At 44.6% G+C, this 26,081-nt stretch overlaps 1 protein-coding gene across 1 annotated transcript in view; it reads left to right on the top strand.

The window, feature by feature from the left end:
- Positions 1–26,081, top strand: part of LOC138491998 (pyroglutamylated RF-amide peptide receptor-like) — a 453,788-nt gene that overhangs the window by 377,325 nt on the left and 50,382 nt on the right. Inside the window, exons 2-3 of the mRNA XM_069618908.1 lie at positions 331–392; positions 12,892–13,127. Of these exons, the coding sequence (XP_069475009.1) occupies positions 331–392; positions 12,892–13,127 (298 nt within the window). The remainder of the gene's footprint in view (positions 1–330; positions 393–12,891; positions 13,128–26,081) is intronic.

The following is a 26,081-nucleotide window of genomic DNA, read 5'->3' as shown; positions in this document are numbered from 1 at the left end:
AGTAATTTCACTATCTTTCAATAAACCTCATTTGTTTTAGAATTTTAGATTAGTTTGAATCGTTGATTAAACATTTATGAAAGTTATGCAGCGTTTCAAAAAAGCTTGCATTGTTATTTTAATTATGCTGAAAACAACACACTTGTTACAAAAACATAAATACAACTGCAATTGGGACTTTCTGTATGTCATAAGGAGCCAACGGGTTTGGCCTCCCTTGAGCCTGAGACTAGATAGCTTCCAGTCCTTTCCATGATGATAGTGTTGGAAACATTAAATTTCACAATAGCCAACTATGGTACTCACCAGTTCTTCTCTGTTCTTCCCAAGGATTTGTGTGGACCATTGCGATCATCGTTGGATCACCCATGCTGCACGTACAGACGTTAGAGGTAAACGCAATTGCAGATTATTACAGAAGCCGGAGGCTTACAGACATTAAGAGCTGCCGGGCCTGCCTGAGATGGATAACGAAACAGCTGCTGAGTTCATTAAGGTTGACATATTGACATTGTTGAATAGTTGAGTCCATTCGTTGGATGATCCAGAGAAAGTAATGAAGAGCGAATCACCATGTTCTTCACTCCACCACCCTGTCCCAAATCTGATTTTCGCCATGGAGCACTCATGCACTCATTGCGCACATGAAATGCTCGTCGATATTGGTTATATGGGTATCCAGTCATTTAATTGCAAACAAAACCAAGTGGTACATAACAGAGTGGACAATAACACCGAAAAAAACTGAAAAGATTAAATCAATATATAAAGGCTAGTGGGGTAAGGAGTTAAAATGGGTCAGAATGCGGTTGGGGTGGCTCTAAAAGGCTGGAAAAAGGGGAGCTTGGAGGGGACCCTCTCAATAAAAATGTTTTTAAGAAATATGGTGTTTTTCAATGTTTCGTATGCTCTGTTATGTACCACTCTGTTTGGTGGTCGGTAAGATCACATATTAACTGTTCTAAGTGTCTTCATCTCCACGATTTCATAGTGGAGTGTTTTGTCAGGGACATCTCCCTGCTGCCAAATACAGGTCTTCTTTATTATAATGGGGGTCCGCCACGTAACTCCACTCCTTCTGGCATGTCCACCCCTCCTCCACTCCTTTGTACTGCCCCTGCATGCCCCTTTCCCCATCTCTATATACATCTATTATGTCATGGCAATCAACTCCATCGATCAAGCAGCCCATTGTGGAAATCGTGGAGGTGAAACCACTGCAGTCCAGCAAGAAGGGTGTCACGGAGAGGGACCTTGCCAAGTAGCCTCTTAAACCAGCGGTAATGACTAGGTATGTGAACAATCTTCATTTTTTAAAGCTCAGGAATAAAGCCAACCTTTAGTCAGATATGTCTGCATTGATGTTGCAAAGGCTTGGACCATTTAAGTGAAGGATGGTGGCCTTTTGTTTCACAGAAAATACCTGCATCTTCCCTGCTTTACCTGCTGACCTTACCATATGGTTAATTTCCTGTTATACTTTACAAAGCATCTACTTCAGTTCATATTTGCCATTGGCGACGTTTTATTGAATATCCTCGACTTTCACTTAAACATACACTATCTGAACGTACTGCTAACCCGCTAACCGTGTGCTTTAACATTTTAATTTTTTGCACACCTTCCATTGCACATTTTGAAACATTTATTAGTTTAGTGATGTTGACTCAGAGTTCATCCTATTTCAATGAGCAACCGAACGCTCCACTTACTGCTGTAGGAGGAACTTTAAAATAAGGGACTGATTCACAAAGAATTATGAGTGCTTTTTCTTATTAGGGTATATATTAAGCGCAGATCTACCTTCAGGAAGCAACAGAGAACTGTACAAATGATTGGTGATGGACATGGTGAGGGAAGCCGAGATACATATGAGCGGGAAGCTAACAGTGCAGGAGAAGGAGGGCAGTCAATTTGGCAGCAAGGGATCTACAAGCAACCAGGGCTGGAAACAGATCAACCAGTCTCAGATAGGGTGGAGAGTGGAGGGTGTGTGGATCTCGGTGTTAGAGAGGAGCAATACATTCAAGAGGAGGTTTGTGACCTCCTTTCTGAACTATAGAACCGAGTTGATGAATCTGATGTTGATGGGGAGGAGGTTCCAGAATCTTGGGGCGTAGACAGAGGAGGCCTGTTTTTTAGTTCTTTCCTTCCTATCCCAGGTGGATCTCAAGTCTGCACATGTCCTTACTTCTGGAGGTTCAAAGGCCTCTGGAGATGTTTCTCAGTGAGGTAGCCAGGGACGTCATTTCACCAAATGCCAAGGTTGGCGGTAGTGACATCAAGCAACCTTGGACCTTTCATGACATGATAGGAAGTGATATAATTTGACTCCACCCTGATGTGACATCATGGGAAGCGATGGAACACAACCATTCACCCCTTGCCAAAACAGGAAGTCACATCACATAGCATTGTTCGATATCACTGTAATGTGATATACATTTCATGCAAGAACGGATCACTGTATGTTTTGTTAATATCAGTGTGTATAGGTCATATCACCAAATTACCGTGAATGAAAGCAGACGTCCATGGCCAAATGATAATGATGTGTTAATATATAGCACTTACGCTTAATCGCTTTATATATTACAAATATACATATAATATCACTTGGTACTTACTTATCAACCTCAGAAGGATGAAAGGCTGAGTTGGCCTTGCCGGGATTGAACCTTCAGCCTGCAGATCACACACACACATTACAACAGCGAGCACTCAACTCACTGAGCTATCTTACCAGCTATAGCTATCTTACCAGCTATAGTAAAATGAGCAATTACATGTCTGAATGTTCTCAAAGTCAGAAAGCAAATGACACTCTGTAGTGGGTACCATTAAACTCGTAACTTGGATTTAACTGCAGGGCAGTTCATCGGCAGGTCTGGTGCAAAGTTGGCCACATGTCAAGCCTGCGTGGATCTACTTTTTAGGCTTAGGAGGTTGGAAAAACATACCATCGGGAGGGTTCAAAACTGTGTATTACAGAATTTAGAGTAGCGCAGGGAAAGCAGTGCATTCACACGGCATCCCGTTCTCTACACACTCATCACCTCATACATACAAACCAACATCCTGAACAGTATGCCACGGAGATAGGAGACATATTACAATAAAGCATTCATTGTGGCACAATGAAATCAAGGGCCACGTTATGTGCTATGGTCAAACATTTCTACACTGCACACAAGCTATTAGGCACAAGGATTTTGTCAAGTGGCCGAGGACACTGAGATGGAATATCTTGTGATGATCAGAATAGAGACAACAGCAGATAAAAACATGCTATAACTGCAACTTGCAAAAAGCAAATTACATAGTCCGATTTGGATGCCTATTCTACTCTAAATGCGTTTTGGAACTTTTTGTCTGCATTTTGAATTTGAGGTGTTTAAGAACAGACTGAATCAGTGACTCACCCCCTGAAGTGTGTCTGAAAAAAACCTTTAATGGGTCTAGCAATTATTGTCTAGAATTCCAGAAAGACAAATTATTTGTTATTCCTACTCTTTCTTATTTAGAGTAATTGCTCAAAGTGTTACACTCGTGAAACCCCTGTTTGTTTCAAGAGGCCTGAACAAGAAAGCCAGCCACTGCAGAAACAAAGAGGCACATGGTGCTGGCCACAGGCCAGGAGCTTTTTCTTTTTTTTAGGTGTAGCAAGGGAGATCTCAGGGGTCGCATGTGTGATCCCTGGCGACCCTCAAATGACATCTCTGGAGGTAGCTCGGGTACTTTGGGGCAAAACCCTTGTAGAGGAAGCGGCAGGATTTGAAGATCATACGTGCTTGCAGCGGGAACCAGTGCAGTTCGATGAGGTTCAGGGTAAAACAATTCTACTTTGCATAGCACCATGTATTTCACTTATGTCTAGTTGCAATTTACATCTTGAAACGCCATTCATAAAGAAATCTGGTGTAATTTACTACTGTCAGATAATCCAAGTGGGGTACACATGATTGGCAAAAATGCCAACTTACATTAAATATAGGTGGTCTTGTAAACGTATTCTGTAGCAATCATAACCCAGCCCAAAAAGGTAAAGAAAATAATCTATGAAACTCATTTGTAAACTCTGATGCATTCCACACATTTACATAAATGGTCATTCACTTCCACACTTCCATAGAGTGTTCAGGTGTAACTTAAGTTTTATAAATACACTTATATGCCACCTTGGTACAACTACAACTCCAGGGGTGCTTCTGGGAATACCCAACTTTGCTCATCGCATTGTGAGTTTCACAAGCATACATTACCCACCGCTGAGTAACCTACTCCAAAATGCATGCAAATTTACCATTAGTACATTTTTCCCATAAATTAGGCATTTTGCCAATTGGTCATATCTCATACATTTGTAACTTACTGCTCCTTCCTGGAGTAAACACTCCACCTGCCAAAAGAATGTTTCCACTGGCATTGTACAGCTTTCTTACCCCTCCACTACCCTGTCTTCTATCCACCGCGGGACAGCTATCCATCCACGCATTCTAGAATGCAGCTAATAACATGTCAAATTGGGTCTAGCTGGTCACATAACTGCTTTGCACTGAAACACCAGATTTGCCTCAACACGTCTAGAATACGACGACAACCTATGACAACATTCAGTCTAGCTGGGGTACATATCTATCCTCCTGCACTAGCGCTCTGTCGTGGCCTGGCTTACTGGAGCTTAGTCAGTCCTCCTACATCCTAATCTTGGACAAATGCACAGACTCATTTTAAGCCTCATCTTAGAACTGTCCCATAACTGGACTTCGATCCCCGAGGGCGTTCCTACAACAAAGCTCCTTGAGGTGATACAAATGGTAAAATGCGCTATATAAATGACTACTATAATACAATACAAAATAATATCTATTTTCCGTGGAAATCGTTCCTCTTTGCTTGGATAATATTCTAGATAACCATAATACTAATGATCTAGCAATTCTAAATTCAGTGTTCTGCTTTATGTTTGCTATGCTTCTTCACCTTCTTCCGAAACACTCTCCTTGGTTGATGCATTGCCTTGTCACATGTTTACATGCACTTTTGGCATTGGATAAAATAGCCACTTGCTTTGGCACTGACTTGGCAACTGTATGAGCGCACTCGCACCTTCTACTATTCATCATGGAATGAATTGCCTAGAATGATTCTTTACTCATTCTTTATTAGACTTTATTTTACATTTCTTAAATGTCCTCAGATTAATGCACCAAACCTATAACCTCAACGCAATACTCCCCCCTTTGTGATATTGCATTGCACACCTTGTACCATTCACCATGGTATGTGCACTAAACCACTCCCAAAATTACCCTGCCCTTCCTACAACACATTCGATTTTCAGATGGGTCAACTGTATGTTGGATAAACACATTATTATTTCACTTAAACATTGCAAGATCAATTTCAGTTTGTTTTCTCAGTAGAACGTTATATTTTATTTTAGAAGTATTGCTGGAAGTGTTGGCAAGTCATGATAAAGCTGTACATTTCAGAAGGCCTTTGGGAAGCAAGAAGGAATACAAACATAATCAATAGGAAGTCCAGAAAATGTATTACCACTTAGAGGCTCATTTTACATTAGCTATAAATAGCACTGGGGCCACTAACACTCCCATAACCTCGATCCTCTCCCTGCATGGCCACAATCCTCTCCCATCATGTCCTCGATCCTCTCCCTGCATGCCCACAGTCCTCTCCTTGCATGCCCAAGAATGCTCTTCCTGCATGCCCACAGTCCTCTCCCTGCATGCACAAGATGCTCTTCCTGCATGCCCACAATCCTCTCCCTGCATGCACTCATTCCTCATCCTGCATGCCCACGATCCTCTCCCTGCATTTCGTCGATTCTCTCCCTGCATGTCCTCGATCCTCTCCCTGCATGCCCACGGTCTTCTGCCTGCATGCCTACGGCCCTCTCCCTGCATGCCCACGGTCCTGCCCTGCATGCCCACAAACCTCACCATGCATGTCCCCGACCCTCTCCATGCATGGCCTCGATCCTCTCCCTGAATGTCCTCGATCCTCCACCTGCACACCCTCCATCCTCACCCTGCATGCCCACAATCCTCTCCATGCATGTCCTCGATCCTCTTTCTGCATTCCCACGATCCGGTACCTCATGCCCACAATCCTCTCCCTGCATGCACATGGTCCTCTACCTGCATGCCCACGATCCTCTCCCTGCATGCACACAATCCTCTCCCTGCATTTCTTCGATCCTCTCACTGCATTTCCTTGATCATCTCACTGCATGGCCATGATCCTCGCCCTGCATGCCTATGATACTATCCCTCCATGTCCTCGATACTCTCCCTGCATGCTCACGATCCTCTTCCTGCATGTCCTCGATCCTTTCCCTGCATGCCCACGACCCTGTCCCTGGATGCCCACGATCCTCTCCCTGCATGCCCATGATTCTGTCCCTGCATGCCCACGATCCTGTCCCTCCATGCCCACCGTCCTCTCCCTGCATGTTCACAATCCTCTCCCTGCATGCCCACGATCCTGTCCCTGCATGCCCACGATCCTGTCCCTGCATGCCAACGATCCTGTCCCAGCATGCACACGATCCTCACCCTGCATGCCCACGATCCTCTCCATGCATTTCCTCGATCCTCTCACTGCATTTCCTCGATCCTCTCCCTGCATGCCCACGATCCTCTCCCTGCATGTACTTGATCCTCTCCCTGCATGCACACGATTCTCTTCCTGCATGCCCACGATTCTTTCCCTGCATTTCCTCAATCCTCTCCTTGAATGCCCATGATCCTCTCCCTGCATGTACTTGATCCTCTCCCTGCAAGGCCTTGATCCTCTGCCTGCATGTCATTGATCCTCTCCCTGCATGTCCATGATCCTATCCCTGCATACCCACGATACTGTCCCTGCATGTCCTCAATACTCTCCCTGCATGCGCACGATCCTGTCCCTGCATGCCCATGATCCTCTCCCTGCATGCCCACAATCTTCTCCCTACATGCCCACGATCCTGTCCCTGCATGCCCACGATCATCTCCCTGCATGGCCACGGTCCTCTCCCTGCACGCCCATGATCCTCTCCCTGCATTTACTCGATCCTCTCACTGATTTTCCTCGATCCTCTCCCTGCATGCCCATGATCCTCTCCCTGCATGCCCTCGATCCTGTCCGTGCATGCACACAATCCTCTCCCTGCATGCCCACGATCCTGTCCCTGCATGCCCACGATCCTCTCCCTGCATGCCAACAATCCTGTCTCAGCATGCACACGATCCTCTCCCTGCATGCCCACGATCCTCTCCCTGCATTTCCTCGATCCTCTCACTGCATTTCCTCGATCCTCTCCCTGAATGCCCATGATCCTCTCCCTGCATGTACTTGATCCTCTCCCTGCATGTACTTGATCCTCTCCCTGCATGTCCTTGATCCTCTGCCTGCATGTCATTGATCCTCTCCCTGCATGTCCACGATACTGTCCCTGCATGTCCTCAATACCCTGCCTGCATGCCCACGATCCTCTCCCTGCATGCCCACAATCCTGTCCCTGCATGCCCACGATCCTCTCCCTGCATGCCCACGGTCCTCTCCCTGCACGCCCACGATCCTCTCCCTGCATGCACACAATCCTCTCCCTGCATTTCCTCGATCCTCTCCCTGCATGTCCTTGATCCTCTCCCTGCATGTCATTGATCCTCTCCCCCCCCATGTCCACGATCCTATCCCTGCATGCCCATGATACTATCCCTGCATGTCCTCGATACTCTCCTTGCATGCTCACGATCCTCTTCCTGCATCTCCTCGATCCTCTCACTGCATGCCCAAGACCCTATCCCTGGATGCCCACGATCCTCTCCCTGCATGCCCACGATCCTGTCCGATCCTGTCCCTCCATGCCCAACGTCCTCTCCTTGCATGCCCACAATCCTCTCCCTGCATGCCCACGATCCTGTCCCTGCAAGCCCTCGATCCTCTAACTGCATGCCAACGATCCTGTCCCAGCATGCACACGATCCTCACCCTGCATGCCCACGATCCTCTGCCTGCATTTCCTCGTCCTCTCACTGCATTTCCTCGATCTTCTCCTTGCATTCCCACGATCCTCTCCCTGCATGTACTTGATCCTCTCCCTGCATGTACACTATCTTCTCCCTGCATGGCCACGATCCTCTCTGCATTTCCTCGATCCTCTCACTGCATTTCCTCGATCCTTTCCCTGAATGCCCATGATCCTCTCCCTGCATGTACTTGATCCTCTCCCTGTATGTCCTTGATCCTCTGCCTGCATGTCATTGATCCTCTCCCTGCATGTCCACGATCCCATCCCTGCATGCCCACTATACTGTCCCTGCATGTCCTCAATACTCTCCCTGCATGCGCACGACCCTGTCCCTGCATGCCCACGATCCTGTCCCTGCATGCCCACGATCCTGTCCCTGCATGCCCACGATCCTGTCCCTGCATGCCCACAATCCTGTCCCTGCATGCCCACGATCTTCTCCCTGCATGCCCACGGTCCTCTCCCTGCACGCCCACGATCCTCTCACTGCATTTCCTCGATCCTCTCCCTGCATGCCCTCGATCCTCACCCTGCATGCCCTCGATCCTCACCCTGCATGCCCTCGATCCTGTCCCTGCATGCCCATGATCCTCTCCCTGCATGCCCACGATCCTGTCCCTACATGCCCACGATCCTGTCCCTGCATGCCCACGATCCTGTCCCTGCATGCCCAAGATCCTCTCCCTGCATGCCAATGATTCTGTCCCAGCATGCACACGATCCTCACCCTGCATGCCCACGATCCTCTCCCTGCATTTCCTCGATCCTCTAACTGCATTTCCTCGAACCTCTCCCTGCATGCCCACGATCCTCTCCCTGCATGTACTTGATCCTCACCCTGCATGCCCACGATCCTCACCCTGCATGCCCACGATCCTCTCCCTGCATTTCCTCGATCCTCTCACTGCATTTCCTCGATCCTCTCCCTGCATGCCCACAATCCTCTCCCTGCATGTACTTGATCCTCTCCCTGCATGCACACGATCCTCTCCCTGAATGCCCATGATCCTCTCCCTGCATGTACTTGATCCTCTCCCTGCATGCCCACGATCCTCTCCCTGCATGCCCACGATCCTGTCCCTGCATGCTCACGATCCTCTCCCTGCATGCCCACGGTCCTCTCCGTGCACGCCCCCGATCCTCTCCCTGCATGTCATTTATCCTCTCCCTGCATTCCCACGGTCCTCTCCCTGCATGCCCAAGATCCTCTCCCTGCATGTCCTCGATCATCTCCCTGCATGCCCACGATCCTCTCCCTGCAAGCACACGGTCCTCTCCCTGCATGTCCACGGTCCCCTCCCTGCATGCCCACGATCCTCGCCCTGCATGTCCATGATCCTCTCCCTACATGCCCAAGATCCTCTCCCTGCATGCCCACGATTGTCTCTGTGCAATTGTGATTGTTTTTTTTTCTCCAGCTGATGTAAAAACAGGCTGACCTCCGCTTGTCATACTCCAATCGTTATTCTAAGAGTTATGTCCTGAAAACAGACAGACTCATTAACCCTTTAATATAAAAGGTATTAGGCTCTCCTTTGGTATGACACACCTGACCAAGCACCCATAAAACGTTCTGTCTCTTCCCCCTGGTTCAGTTGCCTCTCTAGACCCTGGGTGCTGCTCTTTATCCAGCTCAGTTCGGACTTTTCGTGTTTTATGTCCATACGCATTCCTCTCTGGGGCACCTCCAGGAGGCATTTCTTTCTGTGTTCGTATTTGTCTGAATAGGTCTCCCTGTGTAGGCTCATATCCTGGAAGCGTAGTGTTCCCAGGAGTGTTTCTGAGACGCACAGGCCCTGGGGCTTCTCCACCTGTGCATTATGAGATGTGCAACTCTTATGTCCTCCTTGCCTGCCTTGGGCAGGCAAGACGTTTCCCTTGAGACGCCACCTCTCATCCCTTTGGAAAGTAAAGCTGCAGCATCAGTTTACCTCTGAAAAGGGAAATGCTTCAGGGTGTGTGTTTCATTTGAGAGCCATGTCCTTGCCACTTCCCGGCACCGCCCCTTATTGGAAGTAGCTTGGGTAGGTGTCTACTTGTGGCACTTTGTTTTTGTTGGCATTTGGACCATATTTCCTGATCTCACAATGCTGAGCTAGGGGTGCGGGATGACTGCAGCTTGGCAGGAGTTGAATATTATGTTCCTTCTGGCTATTGAACATTTAGCAATTTTGTTGGTTGATAATGCATCTTGGTGTTCCCTTCTGGGAGATCGGATTGTTGACTTTAGGGGACTTTATTCTGCCAAAGATCATCTTGCTAGTTGAGAACCTGCGTTACAGGCTCAAATAACCCCTCCCTGCTTGGAGGAGCGGGAGGTGATCCTTGACCCAGGAATCGACTTACTACAGACATACATATTGGGCTTTATGGCTTGGATTTATCTGCATGAAAACACCAGTGACTGGCACTGTGGATATTTCCAGGACTTTCCTCCTGGGAGAAGTCACTTTGCCTTATGTTACTTGTAGGGAAGTAGTATTGGTTCTGTGACCTGAAATAAGTGTTCAGTGCCATTTCAGCCTTTCAATAGAACCCTTGGGAGGATAGCTCAGGGGCAACATGCTCACCCTGGAAGCAAGACAACCCGGAGCAGAACAGGTGAAATCCCCGGGTCTGCGCTTAGAAACCTCTAGGTATTAAGTCAGCTATTAATAATCAATTATGGATATGAATTATGGATATGAACCCTTTGTGTATGGTATTGCAGTGCAGGATGTGGCTTACTGACTTTCACTCGGTCATGCTCATTTGTACAATGTACCTTTGTCTTCATCAATGCTTGTGTGCGTGGACACATACATCTCCTGCTCTATGAGTATCTTGGTAACTTGTGTTAGAGACGCTATGCAGGCTCTTTGGATATTTGACTGCATTTAGAGCTGGCCAGGCCACCCATTCTGCATTCCTTTCTGCGTCCCCTGGACTCCTTGTTTTGCTTTGACTCCTGCTGTACCTCTCTGCTGGTTTGATAAGGATACAGATGCATGGAATGTAGGTCCGGATTGGCTCCTACCGAGGGTTGTCGTTGGACCTAATCCTGGCAACAGTATTGTCTTTTGGCTTTGGACATTGACCTTTGGACATTAGGCATTGGCGCCACACTAATGGGCATGCTTCATGGATACATTTATCATAAGGGCCATCCCCACTTTAATAGTCCTCTTGAGAATACCAACATACTTTTGTTTTAGCTTAATCATTTCAATATCCATCAGCAATACATCTCTTTTCCCACGAAGAAGTAGTTCCTCTGGGTTCATCTGAAAGGTACTGTCTCTGTGCTATGAATGATTCTCTTGAGTACAGTTCTTAGGAGCATGTGAACTCTGTGTTGTGTAAGGTATCCTGATTTGCCGAGCAGGTAGAGCCTGAGAACATTTTAGCTACACCTTAGTGATAAACATGATACTCGCAATGTCATCCTTCTGGGTAGAAACCCCTCACTGGGCTGAAACGATGCAATTTTTAGTTGCAGTAAATGTTTTGAAATGTTCTTGCCACAGAGTTTCAGTGGTGTGCATGCTGTGCCCTGCAAGCATGCAGGTTCCTGTGGTATTGTGGGCGCCATTCTTCAAAATGTAGGGCCTCATTCCTAGTTTGGCAGTAATTTGGTGGTACTGCGTTAACCGCTACTTTGTTCTATGGGTTTACCACAGGATTGCAAGTGGTGGTAAGGCAATGTAAGGGGGATTTTGGTAGAATTACCACAAGCGGCAATTCCGGCACAGTCATTTGCCGATTTTTGGTGTTGAAGTCAATTATATGCCAAACTCGGGATTCAAAAGAGTGGTAAAAATGGCTGTAATTCCTTTGCCACCAAAAAAGGTGGTGGTAGCAGAATTACCACCAATATGTTTTTACCGCTCTGCCACACTTGGAATGAGGCCCTTCCCATTTGAGTACTTAGGTATTGGTGAAGTTCCCACCTAAAGGGTGCTTGTACATAGGGTTATAAGCATCTTGTAGTTGTCATTCTATCTGTCATTCTATCATTCATTGTTCATTGTAAAATGGTTTAGATGTCAGCTCGCTTTTTCCATGCACCATTAAAGATTTATTTTTTGTTGTCCGGACCGATGATCGGCAGACCAAACCACAGTGCATTCAAGCACTACGCATCAAAGACTTACCAACTATGATGAACACACCCAAACTGGTTCAACAGTTCACACTGCAATGAGACACACGAGATACCCTACCCAGGGCCACCAGACCCCACCGAACGGAATCAGACACCTTAACGCAAGCCTTGATATAGACTGTCTGTTGGTCCAAACTCGTGTCAGAACCTATTGTGATCAAATCAACAAAAAATACATCTTTAATGGTATAAGGAAAAAACGAGTGGACCTCTAAACCTTTTTAAAATGAACAATGAATGATAGAATGACAGATAGAATGACAACTACAAGATGCTTATAACCCTATGTACAAGCGCCCTTTAGGTGGGAACTTAACCAATACCTAACTATTCCAGATGCAGGGCTTTAGAGCACAGGCCCTTTGGTTCCTGCAACCGGCAGCTTGTGCAAACAAACCGATTATTCCAGTGGAAGGTAGGCGCTGCAACCAATAGTTTCATGTGCTCTGTCCACCCCCCTGCCTTACTATTTGAGAGCCTAACAAAAACTTAGTGTGTGCACTAAATGAATCCACATGAATATCCACTGTTATTACTATTCCTCCAGATCCTCCCTGCATGTGTGACTCAGGCATGTACAAGCAGTAGCTGTGTACATTGTTGGTATCCTCACCTTGTGCTGTTCACTGCTAGTGTCAGGCTTCTCTCTGGCTCTACCAATTGAAATGCTAAATGTTGTCTCTCAGGAGGGCTGTTTTATTCCCTGTAGGTGAAATATGACTTCCTGTATAATCTCCATCACGTGTGCTGTTTAGAGTCCTGGAGTAACATGGAACTGCGCAGAGCCTATGCCATCTTTATCCTCGTGGCTCTGTTTCTGGTGCCTCTCACCGCCATGCTATTGCTGTACACCAGGATCGGCTATGAGCTCTGGATCAAGAAGCGCATCGGAGATCTGTCTGCGCTGAACACGCTGAGCCGCAACGAGATGGCCAAAATAACCAGGTACATGCAGTCTATGTGAGGCTTCATATTTATGTGATGTGAAACTTGAAAGTCCTCCAAGAAGAAGTGCTGAGTGTCACAGCTGATGTGTTCAAGTAATCCTGTCGCAGAGGGGGCATGGTTCTTGTTATTCTTTGGGTGGTCTCTCCTTTCAGGACATTGTAATTAACGAGTTATGCTTGTTTTGGAATAATTCCACCCATGTTTACATCTGAAGAGTCCCAAAAATAATGTCTCCTAAATGTATAACTCCTGCTCCCTCCCTTCTTTCCCCTTCTTTCCTCCAGAAATTCTGCAGGGGCTGAATCGCTGAATTTAGCAAACGCACTGCGGATCATCTGTCCTCTCCATAGTGTTTGATTGCCCGATACAACATTCTTTTTACCGCTGATGCTACCAGCACCTCATTGAATGTATGTCCTGTTAATTTCTCTCAGCTGTTACACAATATTATTCTCACTCAGAATGCTTTCTAAACCCTGTTTTATGCATCCAGTGGAACAGGTTTAATGTAGTACACAGACTCAGACCACAATACAATGGAACACTTATTTGGTTGACAGTTTAATTAAGCATACCAAATATATAAATATATACACATGATTAAAAAGTGCAATTAAATATGGAGAGCGCCCTGAGTCATAGTTGATAATTACTTCTGCCACCAAACCAGCTTACAAAGCGAATTAACTCAAAAGGCATTGAATCTTGAAAGGTCACCTGTATTTTATAAAATATAAATAAGTTGGATGCATGCTATTAATTGAAACATGAATGCACACAGTTATTGAAAGGATACACCTATGGGCTAATTAATATAAACAAAGGGCAAGAAATTGTCTAAGAATGGATTGAACAATATGGTTGACTATATATGAATGTAGTAAGCAGCAATATAAATGGTAAGGAATAAAGTAATTAATTTTGAAAGAATGTGATCGCAGATATGCAAGGAGTAAATGGGTTTTGTATGTGCATGTATGTTTTTTATTCTGAAATGTTTTATGCTTATTGCATTCGAGCTGTAGGCAGGGTCGCCGTTCCGCACGGTTTTGCTTTTACACACAACTCAAATAGCGCTTTGCACAACACTTGTGCTTTAAGAATGCAGCTACCTTTCATGACAAAAAAATCGAACTGTAGCTACACACATAAGGGCTATCCTCTTGCCTACCCCTTCTAGACTGCCTCTCTAGACTAAATCTCTCCACCACCCATTCACATGCCAACTAGACATGGGTGGCTAGCAGTGACTTGGCCACCTCTTCATATCCTCATATTGGCTACTAGCAGGTGTACTCGTGCTTTGCACAGTAATTCCTACTGCAGTCCTAGTTTGAAGTTTATTTAATAAACTAAACCAATGCTTCTTTGTACACGATAATGCTAGACTTGCCTGTAGGAGCTAGTGTGTACAAATTGCCTTTGTTTCCAAATCTGGAGCAAGCCACATAAAGCCGACCATGAGAAAAGCATGAACCCCGTAAATTGGTTCCTGCTACTTTGAGTTCGTTCATAGGATTGCACAGCAACATTACTGGTGTCCCGATCTACAGCTGAGGCAGCAGCGACCTCAACATAAGTGCTGTATGTGTAGGGCTGAAGTGTTTAAGCTTGAAGTGCCATGCCCGCATGTGTACGACTGAAGCATCTAAGCTTCGTACTGTTGAGATGGCATACATTCATCAACTTCCGTGGGAAATGATGTTTTTGTAATTTTCATGAGAGATTTGCCATGATGTAATGGACAACATCATTGCGGACACTATTGAATAGACATGCACCGTTTACTATCACCCGCATTACTACAAAAGCACTGTATTTTGTCACCAGCATGACTTCAGTAGTGAGTGCTGCTTATGTCTGGCAGGGGTAAGCATTGCAGACCGCTTAAAACAAAGAAGGAAAAGTTGTTTTATACTTTTTACATTGTCTACACCCTGTAACCTACCCACATGCCACATTTCAGGTTTGTAGCATGTTGGGAAGAATGCAGAACATTTCAAACAGACATACACACATATCCACGCATTGCGCACACACACACACATATCCAAGCATTGCAGAATCCAAAAATTAAAAACATTCGTATTTTATACTTGTTACATTGTCTCTACCATGGAACCTACCCACATGCCAAATTTCAGGTTTGTAACATATTGGGAAGTATGCTGAACATTTCAATATGGCAAGGGTAAGTCTTGCAGACCGCTTAAAAAAAAGAAGGAAAAGTTGTTTTATACTTTTGTCTACACTATGGAACCTACCCACATGCCAAATTTCAGGTTTGTAGCATATTGGGAAGTATGCTGAACATTTGGAACAGACATGCACACGTATCCAAGCAGTGCAGACCGCAACAATAGAAACATGTATATTTTATACTTGTTAAATGGCACCTCAATATGACTTCGGCGGTAGCCGTGCTGGTAAAACCGGCATGACTGCCGTGGGAGACATTTTTTTCCGGTGCCCGGGAACCAGCAATTACCGAGGCATTACAGCCCCGGCGGACCCAGTAATTGCCCATTCCTGGGCACCAGAAAATATTAGTCCCCATTCCCTTCTGAGTCCCATTGGACTCAATGGGAATAGGGAGGCCGGAAGCACCGGCACCATTCAGAAATGGTGTTGGTGCATCCGACATGGTCTGCTTGCGAGTGCCGGTCCACTCGTAGTTTGCTGGTCCGGTAACAATGGTACCGGCAAGCTTACCGGTAACGTTTTTACCGGACCGGCAACTTATAATGAGGCCCATTGTTTACACCATGGAACCAACCAACAGGCCAAATTTCATTTCAGGTTTGTAGCTTGTTGGGATGTACGCTGACCATTTCGAACAGACACACACATTTCCCTTTTATATATATATACAGTTAATGCACACACACACACACATACTAGCACCTCCTCTAGTATCCCATACCTTAGACTGCAGTCCCCGCGAGAGCGTTCAACCTACATCACATTGTGATCATACCAATGGTTAAAGGCACTATACAAATGCAGAAATTAATGAATTAATGAATGTGATGCACATTGAAGTACTGGGAAAATCGTGACAAAAGAATTTGGATGTAGAAACAGAAGGCTCAACATAGAGAATTGACTTCGTATAATGGTTCAAAGCCAACTGAATGGTGTGATCTTCAAGATTAGGGTAGGACCTGAGGGTTACTCCTGATATTGTCGCCTAGTCTGCTGAATCGCAGACACCATATCTGGGCTGAATATTCACCATACTGGCTTCCTCAACTTGAACAATCTGTAGCGCCAGAAATGCTTTGGATTTAAAGATTCATATGAACCTGTAGACTACCATCTGTGAATCTGGAACCTGTATATGAATGTACGGCCAAGTGTTAATGTATCTGTAAGTAGAAGAGGCATGTATAGGCAAATGCTGGTGAATATGCAAAGAAGTGCCCGTGAATTTGGAACCTGCGTTTAAATGCACGAACAATGCTACATTTGGAATCTGTATATCAATGTAAAGACACATGCTCGTAAATATGGAAACTGTTTGCGTGCAAACAAGTGCCTGTACATTTGGAGCAAAACAAAAGAGGTGATGGCTGGAAGGTTTAGAATAAATCTTAACCTCTGGCATTGCTCTGGGCAACCCTCCAGACCATCGGTCTTCGCCTGCCAAGCCATTACAAAAGGGAATAGACCATGTCAAATCAGGCTTGGTCCCACCCCAAAGGGGTAGTCCAGCCCGAACTGCTAGGTCACATCCCTTCTGCATGAGACCACAAGCATCCCCAGACATGTTTCAGCCTTGTTGGGCATCTTCAGTGAGGAGTAGCTTGGGTCTCTAGGCCCAGCAGGCACGGGACCCACGTCTGGGCATACCCGTCCCACTCGGGGTGACAAAACCAAAACATTTGGAACCTTTATATGCATGTACATGCATCATACGTTTGGAAGGCGCATTTGAATCTACAAGCAGGTGTTGATTTTTCCGTAAGCTGTATATGAATGAAATAATATATATCAGTAAATGCAGAACCTTTATCAGCATGTGCAAATAAGTGCTGCTACATCTGGAAGCTGAGTATCTATTTAAGAATATGTTTTGGTAAATTTAAATCCATAATACAAACATGAACTGACATATTCTTTTGGAACTGTTTGTGAATGCACGAACACGCACCTGCACATTTGAAACCAGTAAGTAAATGTACTTGCATGTGCTGGCACGTTTGAAGCTGCGGATGAACATACAAACAAGTGCCTGCACATAGGGCAACTGTTTACGAATGTACTTACAAGTGCTGGTAAATTAGGAAGCTGTATATGAATGTAAGGTCAAGTGTTGGAACAGGTGGAAGCTGAACGTGAATACATGGGCAAGTGCTGCCAAATTTGGAAGCTTTTTACGTATGTAGAGACAACTGATAAATAATTCGGCAGGCTGGAGATGAAAGTGCATAATGTAAGAATTGGGAAGGTGTTTAAGACTGTATAGACAGATAAACATGAATTTGGAAGCTGAATATATGATATGATGTGATATAATAAGACTTTCATAGCGCGCCTATACACAAGTGTTTCAAGGCGCGAAAAGAGTTCCTTCCCTGACAGGGAATCGAACGTGAGCCACAGCGTTAAAGGCACTGAATCTTAACCACTAGAAATGCATTGACAAGTGACTGAATTTGGAAGTCGTTAGTGAGAGTATAGAGACTGGACAAGTGAGTGTGAATTTAGAATGTGTAAACATATCTTACAGCTGCAAAAATGACTATGAATATTAAAGTTGAAAATAAGGGTGCAGTGGCTTGGCAAGTGGTTGTGATTTTGGAAATTGTAAGTACGTATATAGAGATTTAGAAAGTGATTGTGAAGTTGTCAATAAATGTATCTAGACTGGACATATGCCTATGCATTTGAAAGTTGCAAATAAGTGGGTAGAGCCAGGACCACATTTAAAAGTTGTAAATAAGTGTACAAAGACTGAATACATGTCTATGAATTTCAAAATTGTGCAAAAACTGTGTAGAGACTGGACACATGTCTCTGAATTTGGAAAATGTAAATTTGTGCATAGAGAATGGATACTAGCATATGAATCTGAAAGTTGCAAATAAGTGCATAGAGACAGGACACTTTTTGTGAATCTGAAAGTTGCAAATAAGTGCATAGAGAATGGGCATGAATGAGAATGGCATTTGGAAGTTGTGAATATGTGCAGGAGACTCGACATTTGACTGCGAAAATAAGTGTATATCGAGTAGGCACATGTCTGTTAATTTCAAAGCTTTCATTTAATGCATATACAAGTGCCTTTGGAATTAGATGCAACGTTTGAATGTAGAGATAAGTACAGGTGAATTTGGAATCTATATGTGATTGCATAGACACATGTAAGTGATTTCAATCCGGCACACACCCAAGTCACACGCAGCATGTAGTACGCAAATGAAACCCTTATTTATTTTATCCATAAATTCAATATTCTGAATGATATACCACTCATATCACACCCTTCTCCTGAGACCCCCCCCCTGTCCCCCAGTCACACTGAGCCAGGAATCAGGCTGGTTTGCAAAGGTAAATATGTATTTATGTATTTAGAATTTGAATCACAATATATTTTAATAGGTAAACAACAATCACCAATGGGTGACAGAACAATTAATAATGTCTTGAATGCATTAGGAGTCAAATAATGAACACAAAAACAAATGCAACACAGAAAAGAATACTGTTGTGTTGGTTTGGAACAGATAGCACTATGGTTAGAGGTTCCCCCTACAACACCCCTCAACCCCCCAATAGGCAAATTAAATAGATGTGAGGAGAGAGCAGGTATTCAGGAATAACACAAATCAAACTGAATGTCACTCCCACCTTCCCCCTTCAAACACAAAACAAATGGAATTGACTTTTCAACTGTGAGATGGCTTTGAAATTGTCTTTGGAATTGGCTGAGCAAATACACCAAATGTGGTCAAAAATACTTAAATTGTTATAAATTACTATGGGAGCCGTTTTGAACAGATACAAACAATCACAAGCAATGATTTAGTCAGAAGAAAACATTTGAAATCTCAAAGTCAAAGTAGGAAATAACTTGAAGCTAATTCACACATGTAAACTTTCTCAGAATGTCAAATCGTGGCAAACTTTTCCTTACGCGATTTTTGCTATAACGTGTATTGCGATTTATGGTTCTATGGATAGCTAAGGATTGTAGGTACAAGTAGGAGTTGAAATTCTGCTTCTATCATATAAACTGAGGGAGTTATAGAGGTTTTAGTAAAAGGTGTTTTCGCAAATTAGGCGCGAGAATAAAAACAGCAACGCGCTTTTGAAAATTACATATGGGTTTGATTACACTATATTATGACTATGAAATAAAGTATGCCACATATGGATTTACAGTCATATGATCAGCGTACCAGCCTGTTACGGATACTCAGATACTGTACTTCTTCCTGGGATTTACTTTAGTTATTCAAAATCACTAGGAAGTTAACACAGGGGAGTCAATCAGTGCAAGAAAGATTGGTGAATGTAGGGAAGAGGCCATCGGGAAGTATAGACCCGCTTGTTGAGCTCCCTTAGGTCAGCACAGGCTCCACTGGCCGTTTGGTTTCAAAATCCCCAGCACCGGATTATTGAAGGTGCTGTGGACTGGACAAATTATCCCACGGGACTCGAGGTTCTTAATTATTTCAGTAAGGGACTCCATTGATGCGAGGGGCAAGCGAAATTGCTTCACAAACACTGGAGTCATGCCAGGGTCCTTGGGAATTGTTGTTGTGTGGATGTCGGAGTGACCATAGTCATATGAGTCCTCAGCAAAGAGATCTTGAAAATCTAAGAAAACTTCAGTTATTCAAAATCACTAGGAAGTTATCAAAGGGGAGACAATCAGTGCAAGAAAGACTCTAACAATGCTGGAGTTCTGAATTAAAGATGGGATGGGTCGGAGATTGGGATCATACAAAGCAGATATGTTATGGGTCACAGTTTTTCCTATTAATACATAAAGAATAAGTTATTAGTTGGACGTCAGTTCTGGTTATGGATTGGGTCTGTCAAGGAAGGACAGCATATCAGGCATGGGACTGGATCAGCTAGGCCGGTCACCGGATTTGCGCATGATCTGTCCTTCTTGTTTGTGGATATTTCAAATCAGCTGGATAGCGAGTACTTCAGGCAAGCATTGTGGTAGCAGGCCAGAGATTTTCAGGATACTAGTTCAGAAGGCCTTCCCACCCCACAGCGGTACATTGGGTTGTGAGAATAAGTTTGAGGATTTAAGCCTTGATGAAAGTCAATAGTTCTCTCCTGCTTTGCAAGAATTTTGGCATCTACATCTGGAAGGATGTTAAAGCTGGATGTAGAATGCTGGATCAGAGTGCTTCGGTGGAATCAGGAAAGTGAGTGAATCGGTGAGTCCCTATGTGTTGTCAGCTGTCTCTGTTTATCCTTTCAAATGACATCACAAAATGGGTGCATGGGCCGGCTTAACTAAGCTTGCCCCTTTGAGCTGGGATTGGATCAAGACCTCATCTCCGCCTCGCATTTGAGTGATTGGATCAAGGCCGGATGATGTCACATTTATGGATTAGCTTTAGAGTCCTTAGAAACCTCCCCTTAGCCAATAGTACCAAAATCAGATTTGATCCTAAATACATATTTTTACATTAGTCACCGCTACACAAATCACACACACAGATTCCATATTTTATGTCGCATCTGCTCATCAAAATCCTGCAACTGTCAGATCTTGTTTCACCTTTCTACAGAATTTTGTCCTTTTCGCCATGAATACATTTCCCAAATGTTCTGCAAATTACCACAAATGTGTACATTTACCATAGTGATGTGTGTGTACATTTTCACAATTCTAGCATTAACACAGTTCACATAAAACCACATATATTGCCATTCCTGTTCAGAATATGTAGCACAGTTCTATTGCTTCTTGAAACGTGCAGCCAAAAACTAGACTAACAGATCTGTCCTTTATATATTCTTCACCACTTTGAATCACAAGTTATGAGTCCTAAAAATTGTTCACTGTTCATTCTGAATAGCAAATGGTCAGCCTTTTGTATGTCTCTGCAGTCCAGGAACAGCCCCCTCCTTTGGGATTTCCTTCCAGGAGCAGTTTACGACCCTTTCACACCTCTTTTTCCTGGGCTGAAGGATCTGCCATTGTTCATTCTCTTTCTGTAGACAAGAGTCTGGCCTAGCCCACAATTATCATCTATCAGGTTGGGAGAAACCTGTTTTTCCCCTCTTGCAGCTCAGCCTGGCTAATGTATTCTTAATTCCTTAAAGTCCAGCTGAAACCAAACTTGTTGCATCAAACATAAATACATTACTTTCTTAGCCTTAAATCTGTGGGTTCAAAAACACAATTGAGATCTGTATTCCTTTTGGCAACAATCCTTTTATGTTTACTAACCCAGCAGACCTTTAGTTTAGATACTTTCATCAGGAGCTCATCTGACAGCTGTCATTCACAGGTAGCCCAGTGTACTGCACACAGGTTTTGACAGGAGCTGTCAGTTTACTGACAATCCAGTTTGTCTGAGAAAATGTTTTGCTCTTTACACTTTAGGACTTTGTGCATTCGCCATGCTTCATTAGATTACATACATTTTATCGGCAAGCAACATTTTGAATATTGAGAAGTTTTGTTTATAGGCATTTTGGAGTTTTTAGCAACAAAGCAAATGTCATTTAAAGGCACATTTTGGATTTTCACTTGCAAGCTGCTGCTTCTCCCTCTGCACTCTGTTTGCTGTTCATGGAGCCCACCGGCACACGTTCTGCAGTGTGTGTTCTATCCCACCACATGCACCATGGGTGGCAGGTTGTGAATCCATCTTTGTGTGCATTTAAACACACAGTTTCAGAGGTTTTTGTCACACACAAGAATTTTGCCGCCATTGTTGCTGTTTCTTGCACCATAACTATCAGAGTGATGCCTCATAAGATAGCGGAGTGGGTCAATACATCCCACACACATGTCTGTCAATCTGGAAATTATACATACATTCATAGACAACTGATGACTTGTGAAGCTGTGCATTATAGTGAGTACAAGTGGTGGTGATTCTCATAGTTGTGTATGAATGCATGACAAGCATCCCTGAATTTTGGAAGTTGTTTAGGAAGTTATGGGCAATTGCCCCTGAATTTAGAAGCTGAATTTGAAGGAATCTACAAGTGTGCGTGCATTTTGGGCTTATTTGTAAATGAATAAACAAGTGTTGCTACATTTGGGAACTATGTGAATGTGTAATCAAATGCTGGAAGTAACTAGACCAGACAATATTAATGCATGGAGGCCAACTCCCAGAATATGTCAAATGTAAATCTTTTTAAAAGCATTTGTTGTATATGAAAGGTCCAAGTGAATATATACACAAGTGACTTTGAATTTGAGAAATTAATGTTATGGAATGGCCAATTATAGTGTGCAATGTTTTTCAGAGCAGTGGCCATGATCACCCAGTAATGTGAAAGGCAGTCAAGAGTTACAGCACGTTTCCCTGACACTGGTGTTAGGTTTACTCTTTGGCCTGGACATGGACACATCTCTCAACTGCTGGATTTCATGAAACTAGGTGCTACCAGTAAGTTGTCACTGAGCAAGGAAAGTCTTCGCTCTGATCTGTGAGTATTCATAATGTTTAATCGGAAGGGACACTACAGCATTAGGCAACGTTTTGTGAACAAGGCATAGAGAGTTAAACTCCTTTGGTCAATATGGTGCTAGTTCAGTAATGAAAGAGTAGAGACACTGTCATCTTAAGAGTCTGGTCTCTGGTGTAGTTTCCCAGTTGGAAGCATCTGAGCGATTTTGCTTGGATGCCAAAGAAAATATTATTCCGAAATTGAGCCTGATGATATTTGTCATGCAGAAAGGACAGAAAATTGAGAGAAATTTAATTTGAAAGAAGCAAGCATTCAATTTGCTAAGTGTTTGAGATTTCAAGGAGAGTGTGAGGTGCATGAACACACCAGGATTTCTGACTATGGTAGCCGATGTTAGGTTAGCAAAGACAAATTCCTTTGGGCCTTAAGTTGGAACATTAGCGGAGGAGGCCATTTAGAGCATGGGCACGTCCTTGTTGCTGCATGCGCCCACAATGTGGCTTGCTGGTTGTGCCTACCTAGAGGTTGTGCTTACGTGTCAGGACGACTCCTGCCCTCCCCCAGCTCCTCACCTAGTGCTTCAGGATCACTGTCCTTGGTGTTCATTGATGGCTTCTTCTGGGGTCTTTGGGTTTTTCTTATTGGCTTTTCTTTGGATCTCCTAATGTGCAAATAGGGTCTGGCTCCCTCGGAGGCCACCTTGACAGGGATTGGGACCTGTCTTTGGGGGACCCCGAGGAGCCAAACCCCAATACCCAGGGAAAAAGCCGGTTGGCACCAAAAAACCCTGGTGTTAAGTCCTTCTGTGGCTGTATAAGACTTGTGAAGAGGATGAACACAACTGGAGGATAATGTCCCAAGAAGAATAATATGTAGGCTGTTGAGTCTTGAAGTGGACTAGGTGAGTGACACCGGGGTGCAGGTCTTGCAAGATGACGAAGAAAGGGGAATACTGCAGCTGGATGACACTGAGGTGCAGGTCTTGCAAGAGGACGAAGATGAAGGGGAATACTGCAGCCGAGTGAACAAGGAAGTATGGTCTTTCAGGTAGAAGGATTGCCTTCCGTTAACACAGAGGACTCATATAAGTAGATAAACGATAGAAAGACAAGGAAGCAAACAGTAAAGTGACCACTTACCAGAAAAAGGCTGATACCACAAAGAAAACAAGAAGGAGTACGGAAGACCGTGAAAGGGGGCTGGTCCAGAAGAGCGGGACCAGAAAGTCAGAATGGCGCATATCGCCGACCGGGTAAGTGAAAACGAGAAGAAGGGTAGCGGCAGAGCACCGAACTGAATGAAAAAAAAATATACTCAAGGAAGGAAATGTGGCAAGAGGTGCCGACCGAGAAGGAGAGAGAGAGCGGAAGAAAACTCTCAGAGTATGCAAAGGGGGGCTGCTAAACGAGGTAAGCAACAGAGCGTAGAGTATCGAAGGAAACAGGTACAACGTGCCAGACAATGGGCTGGGGCTTGGTTATATACACACGGCGGCCATGTTACGTGAGGACTAGACCGTGTCACAGAAGATCTAGACTGCATTACTTTTCCAATAATGCCATAGCTTCCACGGTCGTATCCTGACAGTATATCCCCTTCCCCTCCCTCCGGGATCCCCCTGGTTTGCCAGGGTGTGTCCGATGGAAGCATCTCAACAGTCTAGGAGCATGTATGTGGTGTCTGGGTTCCCATGTTCTTTCTTCAGCAGAGTATCCTTTCCAGTGGACCAAGTACTGGACTCTGCCTCTACGATAACGAGAATCCACCAAATACTATACTTCATATTCCTGTGGCTCCTGTATTGCGGGTGTCCCCATCCTCTGAGTGCCCCGCCGATAAAGATCTTTCTTATGTTCCTTCAGCAAGGAGGTATGGAACACCGGGTGTATCCGTTGAAGACTCTTTGGTAAATGTAGCCTGAACGCTACTGGGTTGACTTGGGCTAGGGTGGGAAAAGGCCCCAAAAACAGGGGGAAAACTTGCCAGCATGGACCCATCGAGGTAGACATTTTGTGGACAGCCAGACCAATTGCCCCGGGTTCCAGTCCAGATTGGTTAGCCTACTCCGATCTGCCCACCTCTTGTGGATGTGTTGACTGGCCTCTAGTGCCTTTCTTGCCATTGTGTGGACTTCTTTGAGCTCAGTTAGCATGACATCAATGGCTGGAGTCCTCGTAGAGTGTACACCTGTCCATGGTATTTGCTGAGGATGGTAACCATAGGTGCAATAGAATGTGCTCATTTGGATGGAAGTTTGATAAGAGTTATTATATGAGAATTCAGCTTGAGGGAGGAACAAAGCCCATCTCTCCTGTTTGTTGCTGCAAAAGCATCTCAAATATTGCTCTAGTCTGGCATTGAGTCTCCCTGTCTGTCCGTTACTTTGTGTATGGTAACCAGAAGAAAGAGCCCTGTGAATACCCAATTATTGCCATAATGTAGACCATAATTTAGAAGTGAATTGAGTGCCTCTGTTGGAGACTTTTGTTCGGGGTAGTCCGTGGAGATGTACAACATCTCAGAGAAAAATGGAGACAGTCTCAGGAGCCGAAGGTAGATGGGATAAAGCCAAAAAATTGGCCAATTTACTGTAGGAGTCAATTGTGGCCATAATGGTTGTCATACCGCTAGAGCTAGGCATGTCCACTATAGAATCCATGGATATGTGTTCCCATGAACAACCGGGTAACTGAGGCTGTTGCAGCATTCCAAGGGGTTTGCCTGTTCTGTATTTATTAGCGGCACAAACTGGGCATGAAGACACATACTTGTCGACATCCTTGCGTAAGTCGGCCCATCAGAATCGACGACTAATCAGATCATGGGTCTTCTTGATACCCTGGTGTCTGCATAGGGGGGAATCATGGAACCAAGAGAGGACCTGTTCTTGAAGCTTCTCAGAAGGAAGGTACAGAGCAGTACGGTTATAATAGAGGTTGTCGCTACCTAGGGTGACTGTAACTGGAAAGCTGAGTTGCCGAGCATACTGGGTTGCCGAGCATACTGAGTTATGAGTTCCTGAAGAAAAGGTGACACAGCCATCACCTTTAGCTCTGGAAACAATAGTTCATGTCCTTGATAGAAACCTGTCTCATCTCCTAGGCTGCGTGAGAGGGCATCAGCTACCTTGTTTTCAGATCCAGGTATGTAAGTTATCTGAAAATCCAATTGGGAGAAGAAGTAAGCCCATCTGGCATGTCATGCATTAGTGCATTCCATCTGCTGTAACACACGTAGATTTCTGTGATTGGTTTGAATAAGGAATCTGTGTGCCACTCCCTGAAGAAGATGGCGCCATTCCTGACAGGCTAGGTTTATAGCTAAGAG

The sequence above is a fragment of the Ambystoma mexicanum genome, chromosome 10 (genome assembly GCF_040938575.1).
Source record: "Ambystoma mexicanum isolate Mex_15411 chromosome 10, UKY_AmexF1_1, whole genome shotgun sequence".
In the NCBI taxonomy this organism is placed as follows: Eukaryota; Metazoa; Chordata; class Amphibia; order Caudata; family Ambystomatidae; genus Ambystoma; species Ambystoma mexicanum.
The sequence above is the reverse complement of the archived record's forward strand: the minus strand, read 5'-3'. Positions and strand labels throughout refer to the sequence as shown.